We start from the raw sequence: 24,909 nt of genomic DNA, 5'->3' as shown, positions 1-24,909 counted from the left end.
TTCTGAAAAAGAAATACATTTCAAATATATTTTGTATACTTATATTTAATATAATTAACTTATTAATTAATATTTATTAATATATATATATATATATATATATATATATATATATATATATATATATATATATATATATATATATATATATATATATATATATAAAATAAATAATATATTTATTTAAATAATAATAGACACATATGTAATAATATTATCATACCACTTCACAATGTTGTTGTTTTTTTGTGCTTTTTGTCCAAATATGAGGCTTTGGTTTTTATTTTAAAAATAAGCAATTATATAAAATATTATATTTGTATTTTTTTAAATAGGTTACACTTTACTTAAGGTGTTACAGTTATTTAAATACTATTAATTAAAAAACTGACTAACATTTATGTAATATGGTTAGGATTAAGTTTAGGGTAATTTACATACAATTATGCATAATTATTTATAATTACTATGGTTAGTACATGGAACATACAGATGAAGTCAAAATTATTCGCCGTTCTGTAAAATTTAATTTAAAAAATATATATATATTTTTTTTTCTACATTTTTCATAGTATTTTCTGTAATATTTTTTCTTCTGGAGCAAGTCTAATTTGTTTTATTTTGGCTTGAATAAAAGCAGTTTTTATTTTTTTTAAAGACCATATTAAGACGTTTCAAAGAACGTTTCAACCTTTTCTGGATTTCCTCAAAACTGAATAATGAAATAAAAATATTTGCTTGTTATTTATTCACTTTTATTTGATTTATTTTTATTTTCTGATTTATAGCTGGGGTTGCTATGTTTAGACCAGTGGATTGCCTTTGTACTGTTTTTGTATTAAAAAAATAGAAAAAGATTAAATAAAATATATTTAAACACTTTTTTAAACTCCGTATTAGGCAATAAGGTCAATATTATTAGCCCCCTTAAGTATTTGTTTTTTCAATAGTCTACAGAACAAACCATCATTATACAATGATTTGCCTAATTACCCTAACCTGCCTAGTTAACCTAATTAACCTAGTTAAGCCTTTAAATTGCTCTTTCAGCTGAATACTAATATCTTGGAAAATATCATGGCAAAGATAAAATAAATCAGCTATTAGAAATGACTCATTAAAGCTATTATGATAAAAAAAAATATTGAAAAGAAATTGGGGAAAATATACAGAGGGGGTAATAATGACTTCAACTGTATGGAACAAAACACCTTAAAATAAAATAAAAAGATATAAATAATTTCATTAAATAAACTTGCATACTGGCATTGCCTTCAGATATATTCATATAAATAAATGTATTTGCCAGTAAAAATGCTATAAAAACAGCACTATTATGAAGCATTATTATTAAATCACTCAATTATTTCTCAAATAAACGCTGCTTTGTTGAGCATAAGAAACTAAAGAAACTTCCAACTTTTGAATGTGCACTAGCAAATGAATCTGTCTCTGAGATGCAGTAATATATATTTTTACAAACTATGTTCAGTGTTGTTGGGAGTGTTGGACCAGCGAGCGACTGACAAGGTCTTTCACATTACCATTGAGAGGAGATTGGCTCTGCTGTTGGGCGATGTGTTGGGTACGGGCCGCCGCTTTAAGAGAGCAACCAGTGTGGGCAACAACAGCCTGCAGGTTCGTAAATCATCTGTGTTATTTTCCACGCATGAGCTCATTGGCTTCATTTATAAAGCTCTTCCTGTGTGCGTGTCGAACGCGTCTCTGGCTTCTTAATCAGTCTCTGTCTTTGTGGCACATCCACACACCTGCTCTCCCTTCGCGGATCATCATTCAGGGACAACGGGTATCCATGGCAACACCATCCCATTCATTCCTGGCCCGCAGAGCTGCTTAAAAACAACCATTTCACCCCTATCGGCTGCCGGCGCGTCCTGCTCCAGCTGCAAACACAGATAAATTATTGAACACAGCCCCGCAGACAGCTAGAGCGATTCTGAAAGCTTTAATTGCTCGTTCTGCCTACACAGAGAGCATTTTATAGAGACCCAATGGAAGACTCACTGACCTAATGGATGTGTTGAATATGGCAAGTCGTAGTCTGTTAATGATGGCTAATTAGCTGAGAATGAAGTTGTGTTAATGGTGCTCAGTGATGTGGCTTCATATTTTAAGAGGTGATGAATTCTGTAATATCATGAAAGTACTATTGCTTGTTTGCAAAATATAATAACTACAATTGGACGTATATTGATTATACAAAAATATAAGCCCATTATTAACCTTCTTTTTCAAATATTTCCCAAATATTGTTTAACAGAGGAAGGAATTTTTTAACAGTTTTTACTATAATATTTTTGCTTCTGGAGAAAGTCCTAATTTTTTGTTTTTATTTTTTCAGCTAGAATAAAAGCAGTTTAAGAAAATGTAAAAACTATTTTGAGGTCAATTTTATTAGCCCCCCGAAGGTCTGTGCACACTAAAGTCAGAATTTTTTGTATTTTTTGTAATTTTTTTTTTTTGCATTAATATACAAACATTTATTGACTTGCACAATCCTTGCACACTGAGTCCGATGTATATTAATTAAGCCAGTGGTTCTCAAACTATGGTACATGTACCACAAGTGGTACGCAGGCTTCCTTCTAGTGGTATGCGGAGGAATTGCTGAATAATTCAAGTAAAAAAATGAACCCTTTCAACCCTTTGACACGCGTACAATAACAACGATGTGATCAGGAAATTGATTTTAATAGGCAAAACTTTTTTTTTTTTTTTCTAATGTTTGTTATGTATTTTATATATTGAGGTTATTTTCCTCCCCATACTTGTAACGGTTGTTGGGGGCATATCCCGTATTTTTATATCCTAATGTTGACAGGTACAGTTTAATGACTTGCTTTTCTGACACGCATAGCCTACTTTAACGAGCAGTACGCAGATCTAATTTCTAATTAAATATGTAAATCCAATTAATATATTTAAAATACAAGTTAACGTTTAGATTTCAAAGATATACAAATAAGTCATATATACATGCAACATATATTTTAAAATTTATCAAACAGAGTTATATATAAATATAACCTATATTTATTTAAAACTGTCCAAAAGGTCCATTTGAAGGTTTTGATGAATAGGCTACTTTATAATACTTTATATTTAAGTACAGCAGTTTTATTTTAACTTTTTAGAACATTTTTATTTAAATTTTAAAATCACATTTTAATTTAAACGCCAAAGTTTTATTTACCTTTTTTTTTTTTTACATGTAAGTGTTTTATTGTTCAAACTATTTGTTATGTTTAAGGTGGCTGACAATAATAAATATTCATAAAAATAGGAATTAATCTGCCACGTTTGTGAACTGTGCAAAGCTTTAGGCTTGGGCCGACTATGTATTTCAATACCAGTTATTGGTGGTACTTAGAGACAAGTTTTTCTGAGGTGGCACTTGGTGAAAAATGTTTGAGAATGACTGAATTAAGCCATTCATAAAAAATGCAAAACATTTCGTTGGCAATTTAAGCAGTATTTTTATTTCGAAAAATAGGGAGAAATATGCTACATAATGTGTTCATCTAATACTACTATGATTGTTTAACTGATATAAATAATTGGATGGTTAATACTCTATAACCAAATTCAGAAAAGGCTTGTTTATTGCACAAAAAAAAAAAAAAAAAATATATATATATATATATATATATATATATATATATATATATATATATATATATATATATATATATATATATATATATCTCATGCAAAAACCTAGAATATTGTCTAAACCGTGATAGATGTTCAGTTTAAAAAAAAAAATTGTGGTTGATATTTGATCAACCTGTCATTAGAAAGCTGCATTTCAAGCATCTGTATTGGATTGTTTGTACTATATATCATCTACGATTAATTTAAGTATATTTGTGAGTATTTAAGAGTAATATGTAAATGAAGTTTTATTTTATAAATAAGATTTATTTGTCATAACACTGTAATAGACAGCCTGAGTGATGACCCGAACTACCAGCTAAATACATTGCACAAACACTGTACTTTGTGCATGTTTGATATGACAAAGCAGTGGTTCTCAACTGGTTTGGCCATGGGACCCACATTTTTTCCATGGTCATCAACCCGCGGCCCAAATTTTTAGGAACTATAATATAATTTGAGGAATTATAATTCATTTGTATTTATTTGTTAACATCCACAAGTAATGACAGATAAATCACAAGAAAATCACCAAGACTTACAAATAAACAAAATTTTATTATTGTCATTTAACAAAATCTCTCAAATTATAGAAATATTACAAAGTAAAAACAACAAATGTTTGGTTTCTAAAAGTGCTCTTTTGAGAGGACATCACGTCTAGGGTCTTTACATACTGTAGATGATGACAGTTTGCTAAACCTGGATGTTATTATGATATTATTATGATTGTAATGCACCATGAGGAACTGTAGCAGCACTTTTCAAAATGAGCTTTTAACATCTCTGTCCGGTGAGGGTTCACTACTCAGGGCTCTTAATGTAGGTCAAACTCAGGTGAAGCTCAACACATGGACTCTCTTTTTCCACCCCAATAACTATGGAGACTAGAAACATATTAGATTCATTTCTTAGACCCTCTAAAAGCCTTTTTAGGTTTTTGTCCGGTAAGACATTTACATTTTAAAGGGCTAATTGTAGCCGGTTCATATGTGTGTAGATTTGTGTGTTTTTATGTGTGTTAGGATTAATTAGAGCAGTTAAAAAATTAAAGTAAAGGTTAAAGAAATAATTTACCACAAAAGACAGTTCCCATTTACTCTCTCTTTTGACAGTTCAAAGCTGTTTGACTTCTGAAGAATAGCTCAGACATTCCTTTGAATGAAAAGCAAGTGTATTGACACTGTTAATTAATTGTTTTAGTCACACTTTACAGTTAACTTTCATTAGTTAATGTACATAATAACATGAACTAATCATGAACATTACTTGTACAGTATTTATTAATCATAATTCAACTTTTACTTCTGCGTTATTAAAAAGCCAAATTAATCCTTGTTATGTTACTTAATGCACCGTGAGTTAACATGAAGTAACAATGAATGATTACATTTTCATTACCTAACATGAATTAACATGAACAAATACTGTAATAAATGTTTTATTTATAGTTTTTTCATGTTAATAAATGAATTAATGAACGTTAATTAATACAACCTTATTTTAAAGTGTTACCATTATTTTAAAAAATAGATTGTATTACTATTTATATACTGTGTAGCATTGGTATTTATTCATATTTTGAATTAGATTCTATTGTTATATTTTCAGTTTTCATTTCAGCTTAAATGAATTGATTTTAAATTAAATGGGAGTTAAAGATGTAAGTAATGTTTTCATCATTAAAGAAATCCTAATTCCCTGTATAAATACAAGTCAGTTACTATCTGCACTTCTAGAGGCCAAAAGACATATTCAGGCAAAACTCAACTAATAGTTTTATTATGAAATGTAAATTAGGTATCTCTATAAACTCCTACACAAAAGAGTCTGGGAATGTTTTTTATTTTTTCTAGGTTTTAATTTTGGATTGTTTAAATTTTCAGTTTTTTCAAAAGTCACACAGCTTTTCTTTTCCAGTGTAGTTTTGGTTTCTATTTTAGCATTCTATTAAATTTCTATTTAACAATTTTAGTTTTACTTCAGTGTTGTTTACAAAAAGCAGCTTGTAAACAATGACAATGTTTTTGTCTCGTAACTTCAAGTTATTTCAAAGCGAAAACGAGATTCGCTTGCTTACCCCATTGGCAGATTATTTAGCTTTTTGTTTTAAATGAAAAATGTATTTAATTGCGATTTATTATTTCAGAAAACAAGACTATATTTTTTGCTCATCTAGAAATGCTTTGCCCGCTGTTACATCCCTTTCGTTACTTTTTTATGGTCGAAGGGAAACAAAAAGGAAAAAAGGAAAACATTAAGCCAGTTGTAATTATTGCTGCCATTTATAATGGATGCGGAACAACAAGACATAAAAGTGCTATTTAAGTGAACTTGTTTAATAAATACAAGCTGTGGATATTTAAAAAGTAGGCATAAGAAATAACAATTTCACAAAAAAATTTAACCAAGTTTAACAGACATAGTGAGGACAAAGAGAATGGGATTGTGCCAAACAAAAGAAAAGATTAAAACAAAAATCTAACTAACCCATTAAACTCCTCCCCTAGAACTACAAAATACAACTAAAAGTAAACCTTCAATGTCCGAGAAGGCATTGACATCCAACACACCCAACCCGCGCATCCTAACAATGCAAAACGAAACTAGCAACTCATCCAAACTGAATAACGTCATATAAACGTAACAATCGTCTTCTTGATTTAGGAATTTTTAGATATTTGGACTAGAAACTATTTTTTAATCTAAATATCTAAGTGGTCTTTAAAGGGGACCTATCTATCTTTTTACAAGACAAAATAAGTGTCTGATGTCCCTAGAGCCGGGCTATTCAATTAGTGGCCCGCGGGCCGAACCCAGCCCTCAAGGCAATTTATTCCGGCCCTCCAAATAATCGCCAAAACATCAAAAATAAATTTAGTTCAGTCAAAAAATGGCCGCTATAGTTATGAAGTGACGTGCTTCTGTTCAATACAGCATGAGCTGCAGTAGAAGGCTTCACAGAGCGTGAGTCACCATAAGCGAGTGACGCAAGCAGCCAAAAACATTTGGATGTGTTTGTAGAAAAGGTCTTTTATACTGTGCACTGACATTAATAATAGGGATGCAACGATTTTTCGATTTCACTATAACCAGCACTTTAATTCGTCACAGTTTTAACGTAAAGGCTTTTAAGCAGCATTTCTCTTGCACGGAACAAAACGAAACTGCTGCAATTAAACAAAGTTATGCTAAGTAGCCAACTGTGCGCTAGTTTAAATTTCCAAGTATGTACATCGAGGCTAATACGCACGCACACCGGAAAACATAAGAATGTGTCTGAATATAGAAAAAGCCTACAGACAAAGCACTGCTTTTTTATGCTCTGAAATACAACATTTGAATATGTTTGTAAAAAAAAAAGTCTATTGTACAATGCAATGATTATGTAGTTTCAAGATACAATATATTAACATTTTTAATGTAAAAAAAGCCAATGTGGGTGTCTTAGAGAAAAATACTGCATATGTGCTCTTATATGCAGTTGTGTTATCACTCATATCCGCTTGTTAAGTGTGACGTCACGCGAAGCGGCTTCCGGGTCCAAGCTATCTATTCTACTGAATGGGGAGACTCGTGAAATGGTAATAATAAACGTTTACAAAGCGATTTAATATTTTTGAAAATCACGATCACAATATATATGTCAAAGCCTAATATCCAATGGCCAGAAAGTGATTAGTTTTTTTAATAAATTGTTAAAATGTTGGTGTTTGTGATGCAGCAAGCCCAGAGATTGTTGTGTACTCTATGACTTTATATTAAATGAACTTTAATGTGTGATATGAATAAAAAGTGAAATTCAAATGAGATTGTGTTCCCAGTCCTATTTTAGAAACAGGGCGGAGCTATAAATTCCTGTGCATAAGTATATCAACAGATTCAAAACTCTAATGGCGGATGACTGCTTCTAACACAGGGCTGTTTATGCTAATGAGGAAGAGAGTGTCACGAATGGGCGGGGCTTTCCTTCTCTGATGACATGTACAAAGGGAGAATGTCAATCAAAGTGTTTCTGCAGACTGTTTTTATCATGTGTGATTATAAAAAAGATAAGTAATTCTTACCATTAGAGGCTGAATATATTCACTCACTGTTGCCACACAACTGTGTTTAAACCCCTTATAAATTTTGTGTGAACAAGCCATTTTTTTTCTACCCACTTCATTTAGATCGTACAGACGACCCATCTTGTAGGGCCAGACAACCCTCTGGAGATCATCTACTTTGTGGAAGGAGCTAACGGACAGAGGCTTCCTGCCACCACCACAGCCAACATGCTGAACAGTCTTGACGTGCAGCACGCAGCGATCATCATGGGATACCGCATCCAGGGAATATTAGCACAGCGTGAGCATTCATTCTTTTACTACAAAATAACCAGTGGGAGAGAAACCGTAATTGCAATAAACTATACAATAATGGTAAGACAAGATGAGGGAGTTATCATTGTAATGTTTTTGATTTGATGCTAACATAGCAGGCAGAGGTTTTTGTTGTAGCTTTCTTTATTTCTGCTGCTGGAAACCTCAAAGAGGAGAGTTCAGATAACATGACATCTCAAGAGAGCTCTGCCTTTTTATGTAACATTTATATGTGGCGGGCTTGCAACTGCATCACCCACAGCATAAACACTAGATTCATTAGACTAAATTTAGGAGCTTCCTGTTGTATAACATAGATATTTTTGAACTTTAGCTTAAATCTTAATAGGTCTTCAATTAAAGTGGAGCGAAAAACAGAACTAACCCAAATTATGGATGTTTAGTGGACGCAAAACCACAAAACCAATGATACTGTTTATTTGTTTTTGGTAGATGGTTTATGTTTTTTCATGTAAATCAATATTCAGTCTGATGTTAGATGTACTGTTGATAATAGATGTATTGTTTATACTATTTCTCTTACATTACATGTTACTTTCAGACTCTTTTGGATGTTGGTTTTTTAAAAAGACAGCAAAAGTACTGAAAAGAGACAGATATTTAAAAAAAATTATACCAGAAATTATTACATATATATGGGGGCAGCGCAGTGGGTACCGCTGACACCTCACAGCAAGAAGGTTGCTGGTTCAGGCCTCGGCTTGGTCAGGCATTTCTGTGGAGTTTGCATGTTCTCCCCGTGTTCACGTGGGTTTTCTCCGGGTGCTCAGGTTTCCTGCACAAGTCCAAAGACATGCACATGTGTGTGAATGAGTGTATGGGTGTTTCCCAGTAATTTTTTTTTCTCAGAATTGAGACTGAAATGTTTTTTGTTTTGTTTTGCTTTGTTTTGTTTTGCTTTGTTTTGTTTGTTTTTTTGTTTTTATCTTAGTTTTGTTTGTTTTGTTGTTTTGTTTTTGTTTGTTATGTTTTTGTTTGTTTTGTTCTTTGTTTTGTTTTGTTTTTTGTTTGATTTTTGTTGTTTTTTGATGTTTGTTTTGCTTTGCCTTGTTTTTTTATTTATTTATTTTTTGCACCCCCAAGGGGTGGGTTTTCTCAGAATTGTGACTATTTCTTTTTTTTTATTTAATTAGACATAAAATGGGTGTTTTTTAATTGTCTGATGTTTTAAACCATTTCAGTAGCTTGTTATAAACAAATGTTTGGGTTTTTACTACAATATGATAGTAGTTTTACTGATAATATTTTTGTTCCTCTTTTCCTCTATTTTTAACAAATCATTAATTATGATACAAGTCAATAAATCATTTATTATGACATCCACTGGCTTTGTTTTTAAATTAATCCTGTTTTAAGCAAATCGTTTAAATTTATGAATTGAATTCCTTGTAAAGTAGTATTTTTCTGTGAACAATATTTTATAACAATGTTTTTGATAATATTACTGTATATTTTCCTTTTTTGCTTTAATAACAAGAACCAGCATGTACACTACAGTTTCATTATACAACAAAATCACTTCACATTTCTTAACAAGGAGAATTAAATGAGAAAAGAATTATTTTAAAGAAAATAATATAAAAGGAGAATGTACATAATTATCAATTTACATACAAGTATATTATACTTTTTTCTAATTTAATTATTAATAAAAGTTAATCAAATGCTAAAGGAGCATATATTAACGAGGAACATAATTTTTTTTTTTTGCTTTTCTATTTTTAGACTTCACTTTAATAATAATATTATATATGCATTTTACATTATTATTATTATTATTATTATTTTATTTATTTATTTTAATTTATTTATTTGTTTTTTTTTCTTTCTTTTTTTCTTCTTTTTTATATATTGTCCCTAGTCACTGACATGTATGCCTCTTTGTCCTCATGTATGTCCAGCTGTGGAGAAACAGGCCTCACCTCCTTCAGACACAGAGAAGACCAACACATGGATAATCATAGGAGTGGTGGTCCCAGTGCTGTTGGTTGTCATTATTATAAGCATCTTGTACTGGAAACTATGTCGCACTGACAAACTGGAGTTCCAGCCAGACACTGTGAGCACCGTCCAGCAAAGACAGAAGGTGAGAGATGCGAAAACACAAGTGGTGTTGTCACAATACTGGGATTTTGAACTTCAATACACTATTTTAAAAATTGTGATTATTCTCAGTGTCATTTTCCATGGAGAAATATTGCAAAAGCATTAATTAAGATTATTTCTTCACTTTCTAGTGTTAAAGTCTTTGTGAAATCTAATTGTACAATGTTTGTTTTGCTAGTGCACATTGTTATTCTTCAGTTGGACAATTAATCTTTGCCAGTTAATCCACTGAAAAAAGTTTGTTTTGGTAATCTTCACTCAAATTATCTACCCCGTTTGAATTGTTGGTCTTTCTCTATTGGTGTCTATTTGGAGGATTTAGCCACATTATTTTTAACCACGCCCCCCCTACTAGGGAACGATGTGCAAAAAGAAAGCCCCACCCCCCTACTCAATATTTTGTTTAATTTGCAAGTACATCAATACTGAATAATGAATACTAATATTGAAATATTAGTCTTAGCAACTTCCAGCTTACACAGACTTTAAAACCTTAAGCATGGTTTTGTGTTGGAGATATTTGGTTGATTGGGCCAGTTGTTAAGATTTTCAGATTTTTTTTTTTTTGGCTGACGTATTCTTAACTAAGGCCCCACCAATCCCAATTCTACCCCTTAGCTTTTCCCCTCACCCCTTGTTTTGCGCATTCATGTGAAGGGGTAGGGGTGTCCTAATTCTCTTTAGGTCTAAGGCATAGAGCTAAGACAAAGGGTTAGATAGCCCTTGAAACTGAGATTTTCCAGGACCACACTAGAAACCAAGGGGTACAAAAATTTCCAGATTACACAATCTAGAACTGCAACATGGCTGCATGCGCGAGTCAGGAAATGCACAAATTAGCATTTTTGGCATTATTAAAAAGTTTTACAACAAACAAGTCTATGTTTTGAATACGTTCATAACAGCGTTCGTGTTTTATTGTCATGCTGTAAAAAAAAAAGTAATAAAAAATCTGCTAAATTTCTCTATCTATAATCCATAGTAATAATAACTCCTGTACAGCAGTCGCACAACATACTTTCCGTCTGTCATTCGGTGACACTCAAATACACTGTCAGAAAAGTCTAGTGGCTTGGAAGGACCTGTTTACAGTGTCTGGTATTACATTGTTTCCTTGTGTTTACATAGACGAATGTGGCCATGGTGTAAATGCACAGTAATGTTACAGCTACAAGCTTATTGCCACATTATATGGTTATAATAACATGATATCGTTGACTTCCTGAAGATAAAAACAAAAAAAATAACGCAACTAGAATTAGAACTAGAACTGCAGCAGTTGCCGTTGTCGATCTTATATAAAGTAAGAGATCACAACTACACTTGATGACGTGTGCTGGTGTTGTAGTGGTGTCCCATTTGTTAGGGGTCAATTTTAAAGCCCTTGCCCTTCAAACTCTGTTTCAAGGGGTACTGGGAAGGGGAATGGGTAAAAAATAGAATTGGGCCTAAAACATGAAGACAGGATGGAACACAGGGTAGCTTCTCCAATAGCGTTTATCTTTTATCACAGATCTGCCAGTGAGAGCTCAAGGGCATCAAATACAAAGCAAATAAGAAGCGTCTTGAAGGGGGCTGGACATGTCAGATACTAAAGAGCATTTCATTAGCCAGAAGATTTGATGAAAAATCCATTTGATCCATTTAGTGACAAACTGCTTGGATATAAACTTCCAAGTTTTGGATGATGAAATCTGAATTTTGTCTCTGTTTTGGAGCACACTATAACTTGAGATATCCTTAAGACTAACATACCGATCATAAAATAAAATTTAAAAAAAAGTATTTTAATTTCATGGGACTTTTTTTGTTGCTGTGAGGTAAATCAATGGTCATTTTGTGGTTTTGTTTCTGTCCACCATTTCTGCCGATGTTTTAGTGATATTGCTAATCAGTCTGTGGGCTCCTGTGAGTCTGAGCTGCTTATCTTGTCTCTCCCAGAGTGTTTTAAATGAGTCTCTCGCCGGATGCCAGCCAGCTGTGAAAGATCAGAGTTGGATACGCGAGGATGTGTTTTGTAGTCGGCTATCTGCTACTTCGTGAATTCAGGCTCACAGTTTTTCTTGGCATTGGGAATTCTCATTCATTTAGCAAACAGACAGTTCATCTCAGCAATTCGATTCAGTCATTCATTAAGTCAATAGTCAAACATTCCCACAAGTTGCTGCGTCATCTTTGTAGTGAAATAAATGTTTATCCATTCTTTCTGATGTTTATCTATATCCAATTTTCCTGGATTTTGTTTAAGTTGAGTGTAAGCCTGAGCTAAACTACATGTTTCAGAATTGACTAATTAGTGTTTTGTACGAAAGTGGGATGGTGGCTCAGTGGTTAGCACTGTCGCCTAACAGCAAGAAGGTCAGTGGTTCAAGTCCTGGCTGTACCAGTTGGCATTCCTGTGTGGAGTTTGCATGTTCTCCCCGTGTTGGCGTGGGTTTCCTCTGGGTGCTCCGGTTTCATGTGCGATAGGTGAATTGGATGAAGTAAATTGGCCGTTGTGTGTAAATGTGTGTGTGAATGCAAGAGTGTACGGGTGTTTCCCAGTACTGGGTTGCGGCTGTAAGGGTATCCGCTGCATAAAAACATGCTGGATAAGTTGGCGTTTTTTTCCGCTGTGGCAACCTTAGATTAATAAAGGGACTAAGCTGACAAGAAAATGAATGAATGAGGATCTAGTCAAATATTATTTGCTATATATATTATATATATAATTTTTTTTGTCTGTGTGTGGGTGGTGGGGGGTTGAGAGTTAGTTTGTTAGTTTTTTTAAGGTTTATTTTTGGAATTTTGCCTTTATTTGACAGGACAGTAAATTGACGGAGTGAAGTGGGAAATAGAGGAGGGTAGGATCGGGAAAGGTCTACGAGCTGGGATTTGAGCTTGGGATGCCTGGAGTGCTTCTGCACCATATGTCAGTGCACTAACAACTGGGCTATTGCACCGATCAGAGAATATTTTTAAGATTTTATTTTGATAATTACCCTGGTAAAAAAACAAATCTGGTTAAAAAAAAAAAGAAAAAAACTTTTTTGTTAAATCAAAGTCCCTTTTTCTTGTCATTTCAACCTCAGTCAAACTGACAAAATAAATATTACATTAAACCTGACTAATCTATTGAAAAAGTGAAAGTAGCATAAAACATTTGTTGTCATGACTCTTTTCATATAATTTTTTTTTTTTTTTACGCTGTAGTTTCTAATAACTTTTTGTTTTAATTTACTGGGATGACAGTTCTTGTTATTATTACACTAAAATTCAGCTTAAAATTTTTATTAATTTGGCAAATTATTGTACAACAATGGTTTGTTCTGTAGCCAATTAAAAAATACTAATAATACCGACCTTTGAAAAACATTTTTTAAATGAAAAGAAATAAGAAATTAAAAGAAATACTTCTTGATAAGAAAACAAATACTGTGAAAATGTCCTTGCTCTGCTAAACAGCACTTGGGAAAAATCTGAAAAATAATTACAATTATACAGTTATATATATCAACAACTTATCACACATGCTTTATATTTAGATTTTAGCTGTTATATAATATCCCACACGGCTTACGAGTACCCTTTCTTTAAAATCAGTTGAATTGGGGCATGACTAGTCATTCTAAATCTTGCTATCCTGCTGCTGTCATGCAGAGAATCACAGCAGTAATGAATGCTGTTTGGTTCACTGTCAGCAGTGATGTTCTTATCCAGAGCTGCGCCTCTAGCCCTTTAACTCTCAACTCTTAAGTCATTACATGCTTCATGCATGCTCTTAAAAGCATACTCACTGCCCTCTAGAACTTCCCGCACTCTCATCCACATTCCCAACAGTAGTGTACTTGCTTTCTTCAATTGACGCTCTTTTAACTTTATTCCTTAATTGGGTAGATACTTTCTGGATTTGAGATATTTGTCACAGTAAAAGTTTAAATTGTCATCATTTGTTGACCCCTAATTAATTCTAAACTAATATCTTCTTATATATGTCTTCTCTATATCTGTGCAAGATATTGTTTTAAAAAAGGTCATTTTTTTCCTGTAATATGAAAACCAGTTGGAACATACAATTAAAATTAATTTAATGTTTAAAAAAATGTTGTAAATACCTATTAATTGCTTTGCTTTACTCTCAATAACCAAAGAAATGGACAAAAAATGACAGTGCTGATAAAAACACAGTAAGGAAAACATCTGATCTTAGTTATATGGATACGTTTGCACAAGATCTGCAATTCCCCAACATCAAATGGCGACAGATGAAATCATTAAATAAAACGCTGTTATGATAGTTTGACCATAAAGTTATTTGAGACTATAACTAAGCTTTAGAATAGAATGAATCACTTTTGACACAATGACAGCATAGGACAGTATAGCATTGTTTGCAGTAGGGGTGTGAACCTACACTGGTCTCACGGTTCGGTTACGATTAATGTCCTCGATTCAGTTCAGTTCGATATCACGGTACATTTGCGATGCTTTCCACACATAATTTGATATTTTACTTAACAACACAATAATTATTGTATTCAATTTGATAATTTATTAATTTATTTATATTTAAATATTGTTTGTAATACAATTTTGTTCTTTAATACAAGCAGCTAGATGTATGAACTGTACCTTTAATTTTACCTGCTTAAAGAAAACACTCTTTCTAAACTCATCAAAAAAATCAAGTACATGCACAGAACAACATGAGCATTAATAGCAAATAAACTAATGTAAATATTATCCCGCTTGCTTTTTGAGCCTTGTTAAGCGAGTTTTTAAATGCCTGTGATTGATCATGCGCTCAACAGAAAAGACTGCGATTGGCTCTTATGGTCAGCGCGGCTCTGTTCAAGCTGTTCAACAAATAGTGGCACAGACACTGATGTTAAACGGCTGCAGCAAATAGCTGATCCATTATACATGGAGATGCGGTGGAGAAAACTCGCTCTGTAGACATGCTCGAGTCTGGATCCACAAGTAACATTATTGTTGTAACAGCTGGGAGAGGAGATAAAACGTTACCTTACGAACACGCCAGCAGGTCAAAGCTGCCATGGAGAGTGAGAGTTTATAGCTTTCATTTTTTCCTAGTAGGGTTCTGGTGTACTTTTCTGTATGTGGCAGGGTGCTTTCACACCTGTGAATCGATTCAGTTGTTCCGAAACAGAGATTACAATTGTTACATTGTTGCTCTTTGCTCTTGGAGCGGTTCGCTTTCACACTGCAAAGTTTCTAATCGGACCAAAAGAGCTAAAACAAGTCACGTGCGAGTAAACTCTCCTTACATTGGTCAGAGTGTCAGGGTTTATTTTGCAGCGTCCCGCTAAGCTGTCAGGAGAGGTGGTGGTTTGGTGGTGATTGACAGGGTGCGCGCGCACGACGTGTCTGAGGAGAGATGCGGTGGGGTGGGCTGAGAAGGGTGCGCGACGATGCCTAATTGAGGACCGGGAGGGAGATGCGAGATTACCGGGAGATCATCACTCGTTTGCGGGCATCCGGAAAATCACGAAACTTCCCGCCCTACTCATAATTCTCTCTTCATATAGCCATAAGCCTATTACATATCCATAAAACACTGTGATATAACCGCGCTCGGATCGGATTGCTTTCTCACTGCGATCGAACCGCTCCAGGGTTCGTTTCAATCGAGCCGAGACCACCTCATTCAAGCGATCTCGGAGCGATTACTTTGGCGCGGAACAGAGCTCGTTTGCCCTGTTCACATATGCCAAACGAACCACGCTAACTGGGCAAACGAGACAGGTTCCGAAACAAAAGTGTAGGTGTGAAGGCACCCTGAGACTGTCCAGCAAACACATAAGCGGTGAATTGTGCAGATTTATCTGCTCTTTAAGTAGTTGTAGCGTTTTAGTTACGCTCTCCTCCCTCACCATAGTAAGCTACCATACAGTATGTGATAAATGACGTCAGTATGGAATAACCGGTTATGATTATTATTGAACCGATATCGAATTGTCCGCGTCTGCAACGCGTTGCATCAAAGAAACAATACATTTTGATTTGTTGTTATGTGTTTCAGAAATTGTGACATCATTTTGTTTTTCCTGGTAAAAAAGAAGTCCATAAAAATCTGACTACAGACATTACATAGTGTACAATAAAAAACAGTGCCAGAGCTTCACTTTTATTTTAACTCTGCAAAGTGTTGAGTGGTTGCCAAATTTAAATGATAAATTTAGTCACTTTAAATAAATGCTTCTGCTGAATAAATAACTGTAAAAGCAAACAAGATTATTTCCTCTCTCCCGTGCACTTGTTCAGGGACCGTACTGTGCAACTCTTCCTCATCTGTCTCTAATTTTGCTGCCTATTTTGATAGCTACAAATGATTGAAACACATTAGAGCTTTTCTTTCTCACTTTGTTCTTTATTCTTTACCTGACACACACCCATTCATTTCTTAACAATCTCCTTTCCCCCATGCCTGTGCAGTCCACCTCTTCATTACAGAAATCCATACCAGCAATCCAGAGGTCAATGACTCCTGTCAAGAGTAAAGAAGTGTTAGATAGTAGTGATGAGGAGGAGGAGGAAGAAGAAGAGGAGGAGGAGGAAGAAGATGAAGAAGAGGAAGAGAGGAAAGAGAAGAAGGTAGAGGCTAGTAGAGGAGTCGTCACAGTATCCTGTAGTTCATAGAATAGTTCTCCAGTTAGTACAAGTACTCGAATCCTCTTCCTCTTTGACCTTTAGCTGTCTGAAGATGGCCACCCCAGTTTAACTGTCAAAGTCTGATGTGTCTGGACCAGTTTGTGGTTCTTTGTGAATCATCTCTATGAATATACCGTCTCATTCTGACTCTGAGGAGATTAATTTAAATAAATCAGCTTAGTTTAACTGAATCAGAGCGTACATTTAAAAAGTACATTTATTCACCTTTTACTCATCCTCAAGTATTTCCAAACCTTTATGAGTTTGTTTTTGCTGTTGTTGTTGTTGTTGTTGTTGTTGTTGGATGTTGAAAGAATCAATTAGCCATCGACATCCATAGTAGAGGGAAAAAACAATACTACTATATGGATGTAAATGGCTATTATTTCTGACATTGCTACAAATATTTTCTTTTGTGTTCAACATGGGAAATAAACTCAAACAGGTTTGGAACAAGTTGAATGTGAGAAAATGGTTTTGAAAAAGAGTTATAATTTTTTTGGGGGAACTCTCCCTTTAAGGCCCGTTTCCACCAAGAATGAGAACTGTAATGTTAACTGTACTGCAGTTTTGTTTTCTGCTGCTTTAAATTCTCAAGCACTTCTAATTCTAACCAGGAATGCTCTTATTATTATTATGACTATTATTATTATTTTATATTATTTTATTATTCACAAAATATTAAAAGGCCCTTAGCACCTATATACCATTGTTATTGTATAGTAGTTGTGAAGTGGGTTTTGCCTTTTATTTTAATTAGAATTATTTGAATATTGCAATTTTAATTGTTATTGTCACTTTGGTGAGTGGGTTAAGATTATCTCAATGAATTGCAAGTCATGTCTAGATTAGAAATAAACCTAGATTTTATAATGTGCTATTTGATACAAAAAGCGTTGTTTATTATTAAATAAGCAGCCTTTATTAGAAATATAAATCAGTTGTGACTTTTTATTTAGTTCAATCAGTCTTTGATTGTTAATCCTTTAAAAAATCAATCAAGCAATCAATCGATCAATCAATCAGATTGTTAATCCTTTAAAAAATCAATCAATCAATCAATCAATCAGTCAACTTGACCTCGAAATGTTCATTGATTAGTTTAATAATAAGCATTGTTCGCTTTCCTGAATACTAAAGTGGTAATGCAAATGAATGAAAGGTCTGACATATTGGTTACCCACTGCAATCTGACTTGGCGCCCTTATCTAAATCAGAAACCTGTAGTCCCTGCCAGAACCTTTAAGAAAAAAGAAAGTTTTGAGGAGGAAGAAGAAGAGGAGGAGGAGGAGGAAGAAGAAGAAGAGGAGGAGGAAGAAGAAGCCAAAGAAAAACCCAAGAAAGCTGTTAAGAAATCACAGCCTTATAGTTTGAGGCGGCCGGAGGTATCTGATCTGTACAGTATCTAATAGGAGTAGTGTGACGTAGTGATGTGTTTACTAGAATGTAGCAGTTAGTCCTAGTATCTCTAATTGCTCTTGTTATGACACTGATAACCAGCAGTTAAGAAAAAAAAGTCTGTAATCACAACAACAGATGTGTGTATTTATTTGAATATGCCAATGAAAATCTCTGTCTGGGCCATTTGGTCTAAGCATGTGCATTGCATTGTGAGCTCGATTTGGTTACAGCAGCAGTACAGGCACACAGAAATGAGATAAGAGCTTTCTTTATCAAAAACAGAATTTGTCTGAACAACCTCATTTGCATTTGAAAGGGAATGTGATGGGAAACAGAGAAATAGACGTACTCCCAGAAGATGAGTATATTTTAGTGGATCGGTCTCTATTGTGCCACCACGCTCTCTGCAAGCGCTCAGCTAATGCATTTTTCATAAATGTCTGTGTTTTCTGGCATTATATGAAACCTAGAATTTAATTTGACCCATCGTGACCATTGTTTGATCTGGAAAGTCAAACAAACAGCAGTGATCCATCAGCATTGAAGAAATGAGTCACCATGAAATGAAAATCCTGTCATTTGCATAGCCAGATTTTTTTTTTGCAGCTTTCATTGGCTAAGAACCACCCAGAGGATGTCTAACTGACATGTCTAGTAGCCAATTGCAGTTCATTTTGCCCAGCGTCATGTTTAGGAGGATTAAAATATACCATCAGTTGTCCTACAATAACAGAACTGGCATGTAAAAAGAATTTCTGCCTTAATTGTTTTTAGTTTTCTAGTCATCTCAACTTACATTAATCAAACTAAAATGACTAAAAATATTAAGTTAAGCTTCATAATATAACTTGATTGGTTGTCTTGAGTTTTGCTCATTACAATTTTTACAGTGTGGACATGTTTGAAACAATCTATACTGTAAATTATGGTGTCACTGGTGTCACTTATAGCTAGTGTGTGGTGAGCGCAGTAGTGCCATTGTCCTGTGGCTGCCGTCGGATCATCCAAGCGGATGCTGCACCCTGATGTTGGTGCGGAAAGACCCCTCTCTTGATTTTAAAGTGCTTTGGGTGTGCTACGAACAGGGGCGTAGCAGACATTTTTACGTTCATATAATTATTAATCACCTGTTTCTAAATGGTCAAACCATTCTAAATGGAAACACATGGCTGCTACGCCCCTGGTAACGAGTGTGATATTGTGTTTATACAACAATTGAACGGCATAATCGTGTGTATAAAAATTAAAACCAAACACGAAAGTCTCTAAATCCTTTTATAAGAGAAACTACTTTCTTCCGCTACTCATTCACAGAAACCGTTGTTACTTCCCAAACTTCACTTTAGAGCTAGTATTTGAATGACTCTCTAACATAAAATCTAAAGTGATGATAAAAAAGATGATTTTGCTGACATTTTAATAATATAAGGCTGAACGACATGAAATGCCATCAGTCTACAGAGATTTTCCAGTATTTCTCTGCTACAATCGGGAGATCACAATAATTATCCCACAAAAATCCAAGGCAACGTAATCACTACCAGATTACTGTTGTGTTTGTGATAAGGAAAAACGCTAAACACATGTGGGCATTTCTTCTTTCTTTCTGTTTACTGAACTAGTTTCTATTAATGAAAACAGAAACAGACTCAGGGTTATACAAGGAGTGGCCAAGACAAAATACACACATTCTTAATATGTGAGTCCCATCTCACACTCAATACACTAGTTACTACAGTACATATACAGCACTACAACATACAAAAGAGAGAGATCGACTTAGAATGTCACTGACCAGTTTTATAAGGATTTGATCAGCTGCAGTTAGAAATTACACAGTTTTTCCTCATCCAAGGGCTTATTATGGGGTCTCTGTCGCCATCTTGTGGATGGACTTTGCTCTGATCAATGGCAGGTTAATGGCCGCTGATGTTCTTTCTCTCGGAAATTATAAATATTTAAAATAGGCACTATTCTTATAAATAAACTGCATAGTTGCAATCTAAACAACTACATTCTTGACTTAAAAAAGCATCAACAGTACATTTATGTTGTCCAACAGCTGCAATATTTGTCAAACTGTAAACTGTTCTCTGCTTGTTGCTGTATGTGGGCGGAGTTTTACACGAGTGAAGAGGCTGGACAAGTGCTGTTATTAGCAGAATATTGCACGGCTGTCAGCCAATCAGATTCAGGAACCAGAACTGTTGTATAAATACACATATTACATTACAATAAAATTTTACGTGCTGTCAGAAACAACTTTTTTTTGTCTATACATGTTTTTTGATTCTCGAAGTGCGAGTAGCCTTTGGTTAAAAATTTCTTTGATTTTCTAATAATAAAAGGTCACCTCACTTCCTGAAGATACCTAAACATGTATATTTTTAGGTATGTCAATTATTAGGTAACTAAACATAACTATTTTCCTTTACAACTTCACAGGTTTTCCAGTGGCTGCTGGTCTCTGAATGAGCTGGTTTGAATGAGCTTACTCTGCTGTTGTGTTTGCTCGCTTCATTAAATCTTTCAGAGTGCTGCAGACAGACAGGCCATTACAGCCGGCTGCCCCGCGGTCAGTCTGCTGACCTCTAATCAAGTGCATCCATTTTGAATGCTCAGTCTTATCATTGTCTCTTTGAGAGTCAATTACTATCCTCTTGCCCAATTAATTTAAATGACACTGTGACAATCTGTGGATTAGGGAAATTCATATTCTCTCTTTATGCTTTGCATACTACATGCCCGTCTCTTAGGAAATTTGAACCAAATCCTGACCTGATTCTGAATATAGTGTTTGTCAGACACGCTTGTACTCATTTTAAAGTGCCCCTATTATGATATTCAAAAGACTCCAGCGTTTGTTCTTGAGGTCTTCCGCATTAGGTTTACATTCATTCAAAACCAAACAAAAATGTGTCTTCATAATATTTATTGCATCATCAAATCTTTTTTTACTGTGTCTGAAATGGTTCGATTAAAGATCGCATTCAAGTCCTCATCTTTAGGAAGTGCTTGTGAACTGTATTGGCTTTTGCAGCACAAAAAGCACAGTGTCTCAACATATCAGTCACACAAACCAAACTTTCATGCCTCATCTACTAATATAGTGTTAGTCATTCAAAGTACCCAATGAAGACCATTGACTGGCATTTTGCAAAGATGCTACAAACTTTGTGCTCAAAGACTGGAATTATTGACTACTGGTTTTAAAAGTAAAGAAACCCTTCCTTCTTTTGGGAGGCAATAAATCTATTTATCACATGGCTGTGTGAAATACTTGATTCTGATTGGTCAGTGATGATGTTCCCCAGTATGTTATTCCTAGATAACAACCGCTGAATAACATCGGCTCGTCTGGGAACTCTGAATTAACTTGAACATTAGTGAACATTCTCGTCTACAGACAATATACACTGTAAAAAGTAATTTACATATTTTTAAAAGTAACGCTTTAATCACTTTTTAAAGTAAAGTATCTAATTGCTTTTTACAGTTTATGCTTGTTTTTCTCTGCCATTGTTTTGAACTATTTTGCGCTATCTTGTGACTGAATAGAATGGAGGTTAGTTTATGCTCCATTCAACTGACTTTGTTTCTGTCAATTTTGCCTTTAATTAAAGAATTAGTAAACTACCATGGCTCGGAACAATGTTTTGAGTCTAATTTTCATGTTTTGCATCAAGTAGTCCTGTAATAAATGGGAAAATACATCCAGGTGGTTGTAAAAGCAGAATATAGCCCTTCAGTTTTATAGAACATCACTTCGCTGGGGGCTGCCGATAAACCTATCTAGCTTTATTCTGTGATAACCAACTGGATGTACTTTATCCCTTACTTATCTTTTACTTTGGCTTTTGTTACATTGCCATCTAGCTAGTTTATTTAACTAGCTATGTTACACAATACATGAACGTTTTTTATTGCAAAAAGAACACAATAGTGATAATTAAACCTTAATTTGTGTAACCTTTATCACTACTTTTTGCAGTTCTTCAATATCCTTCCCCCCAAAAAAAGAGAGAAACATTCTGCATTAGTTTTGATTATCTAAATTAACACTTCCTCCTCTCTTTGTTGTGGTGGTCTTTAGCTGCAGGCACCCAGCGTGAAAGGTTTCGACTTTGCCAAGCTGCACATGGGACAGCACAGTAAGGATGATCTCATGGTCATTCAGGACCCGTTGCCACTTCCGGTCCCTGCAAAGGAGCAAAGCCCAGCTGAAAATGCAGAGGTGCCCACACCAAAGTCCAAATCTTCATCCAAAGCGTCCCGCAGTGGCCAAAGACGCAGGGGACAGTAAGTCTGATGGGTTTCTTTGATGTTCAGGATCAAGTGTTTTAGCCACAGTTCAGTTTTTGATAACACTGTGAGATTAAGTTCCTGTTTTATTAGTAACATGAACTAGCAATGAACAGCACATTTACAGTAGTATTTGATTTAAATGTTAATATTATTTATTACATAATAATAAGTTACCCCACCCTCTTAATCCTTGTGTATTGTTTAAATTTACCACCTTTTTGTTATGTTGGTGACTTTTTTTTTGCCTCATTAACTTCCATTATAATTACATTTTTTGATTGCAAAGCCATGACACCATATATTCATGCATTCTTCGTTGTTGGTTTTTCCTGTTAGGAAGAGGTCAAGTTTGTACTCTGTACTGTTGCTCATCAGTTGGCAGCATTAACCCTTTAGACAGGCCTGCGCAAACTAAATTGTGGCTTTTATATGGAGTTCTGTGGAGCATAACAACAAATCATAGTGTGCATGCATACGTATACTTACTATGTTTACTGTGTTCTGAGAGCTGAGGTGCTTATTTTGATTTTCTCACCTTGATATGTTTAAGTACACAAAGGTATCTCTCACACACACATGTACACACACTATACTCAACATAATAGCCAGAAACTAAGCTTTCTTGCACTGCAACTGATGATCAACAGCATCAGTTACAAATTGTACGTCTTCCCAACAAGGAAAACCACCAACAATACATAATAATATGGTGTCATGGCTTTGCAAACAAAAAATATTATTATAATGGAAGTCAGTGGGGCAAAAACTGCCTCTAACATAATGAAAGGGCAGTCGATTTGCTCAAAGTGTATTGTTCAGTTTGTAAAAATTTTCAAATAATTTCCCCAAAATATGTGTTAAAATAAGATTTGTCACCAAAAAATTATTCCATTTGCTGAAACAGAGAAAGCTGTGGGCAAATTAATACTCAAAATCACCTCAGAGTGGATAAATAGGGCTGAGCAATTTGGCGTAAAATCTAAATCTCGATTAATTGAAAATTGTAATTGGATTACGATTAAAGAACGATTATTTTATTCATTTATTTTATTTTGTTGCTTTCAGAGTTCACTGATGAGTTTTGTACAGTAAATATGCTCACATATTACAAGTGAGAGATTTCTGAATGAAGGGTGCATTGCTTGATTTTAAAGTAATTAAAGGAAACACACACCATCTAATTCATTATGATTTATTGAACATCAACATTGAACAACTGAAAGTAAAACACACATTGCCTAAAACCAACAGTCAATTTTTTCAAATAAAAAAGTGAAAACAAAAAACACTTTTGGAAACAAAATTAATTATTTTCAAAGTTTTTCATATTAAAAGTAGAAAATAGCAGTTTCACTACAAAAAAAAAAAAACTTTTGTATATCCTGTATGTAATATTTTAAACAGTGTATTTTGCGTATCTTCTGTAAACAAATATTTTAATGTAAATAATAATTTTATTGTAATGGTAAATAGTGCAGCTTCCAATCATCTTCAATGTAGTGCAAATGTGCGAAGTGTAGTTACATTTTTTGAGAGGTGCAGAGGAAAGGGACCATGCAAAGGCTGCAGCAGACCACACCCGTGCATTCGATGCAGAAGTTTTAATAAGTTTTAACAGAGCAGGGTCACATGACTACAAAAGCGATAGGGTAATTAATTAAGTAATTGAAAAAATTGACCTAAAAGAATTAGATTGATTGTAGGTTCTGAATGTCGATTTCAATTACTTTTCGATTAATCGCCCAGTGCTAAATGAAAACTTCTTTATGAGCCCACAAGGGTTAATATTTAGGTCTGAAAACGTGTTTTTTTTCATATAATAAATAGTATTTAGGTCTGGAAACATCTTCTTTTGATATATGCAAACTACATTTCTTCCAAATTTTTACTAAAAGTATTGTTATTTAGAGCTTTTTTTGTTGCATAAAATAAAAAAGACAGTTCAATGTCAATATTTTAAGTTCAGATGTGTTATGCTCTAAAGGACAATTTTTATTTGAAATAAAAGAAGAATTGTTACCAGAATGTTATAGAGTAAATCAAAAATAAACATTTTCGCTAAACCTATACTCACTTAATCCAGAGAAATTGGGAATTTCCAATTAATTCATAGCTATATTTGTATAAAATGTGTTGATACACAATTTTTTCCCCAAAATTTAAGAAGTGAAAACATAAAATGTTTTATTTTGACCTTTTGTCGTTTTTTTTTTTTTGCAAATAAATACTACAGATTGGGCCATTTATATGGATACACCTTAATAAAATGGGAATGGTTGGTGATATTAACGTTCTGTTTGTGGCACATTAGTATATGTGTGGGGGGAAAACTTTTCAAGATGGGGGATGACCATGGTGGCCATTTTGAAGTCGGCCTTCTTGG

The 24,909-nt window shown here is 34.1% G+C and overlaps 1 protein-coding gene across 5 annotated transcripts in view; it reads left to right on the top strand.

The window, feature by feature from the left end:
* Positions 1-24,909, top strand: part of si:ch211-1e14.1 — a 94,034-nt gene that overhangs the window by 44,942 nt on the left and 24,183 nt on the right. For 4 of the 5 annotated variants that reach the window (XM_073929903.1, XM_073929900.1, XM_073929902.1 and 1 more), the window contains exons 9-12: positions 1,493-1,638; positions 7,851-8,028; positions 9,965-10,149; positions 22,315-22,520. In XM_073929903.1, coding sequence (XP_073786004.1) covers positions 1,493-1,638; positions 7,851-8,028; positions 9,965-10,149; positions 22,315-22,520 — 715 coding nt within the window. Of the gene's footprint in view, positions 1-1,492; positions 1,639-7,850; positions 8,029-9,964; positions 10,150-16,604; positions 16,764-18,037; positions 18,206-22,314; positions 22,521-24,909 lie in introns of all 5 variants that reach the window. The other variant, XM_073929898.1, reaches the window with a different exon arrangement.

This window comes from Danio rerio, chromosome 18 (genome assembly GCF_049306965.1).
Source record: "Danio rerio strain Tuebingen ecotype United States chromosome 18, GRCz12tu, whole genome shotgun sequence".
Taxonomy (NCBI): domain Eukaryota; kingdom Metazoa; phylum Chordata; class Actinopteri; order Cypriniformes; family Danionidae; genus Danio; species Danio rerio.
Note: the sequence above shows the minus strand (reverse complement) of the source record. Positions and strands in the feature narration are given on the sequence as shown.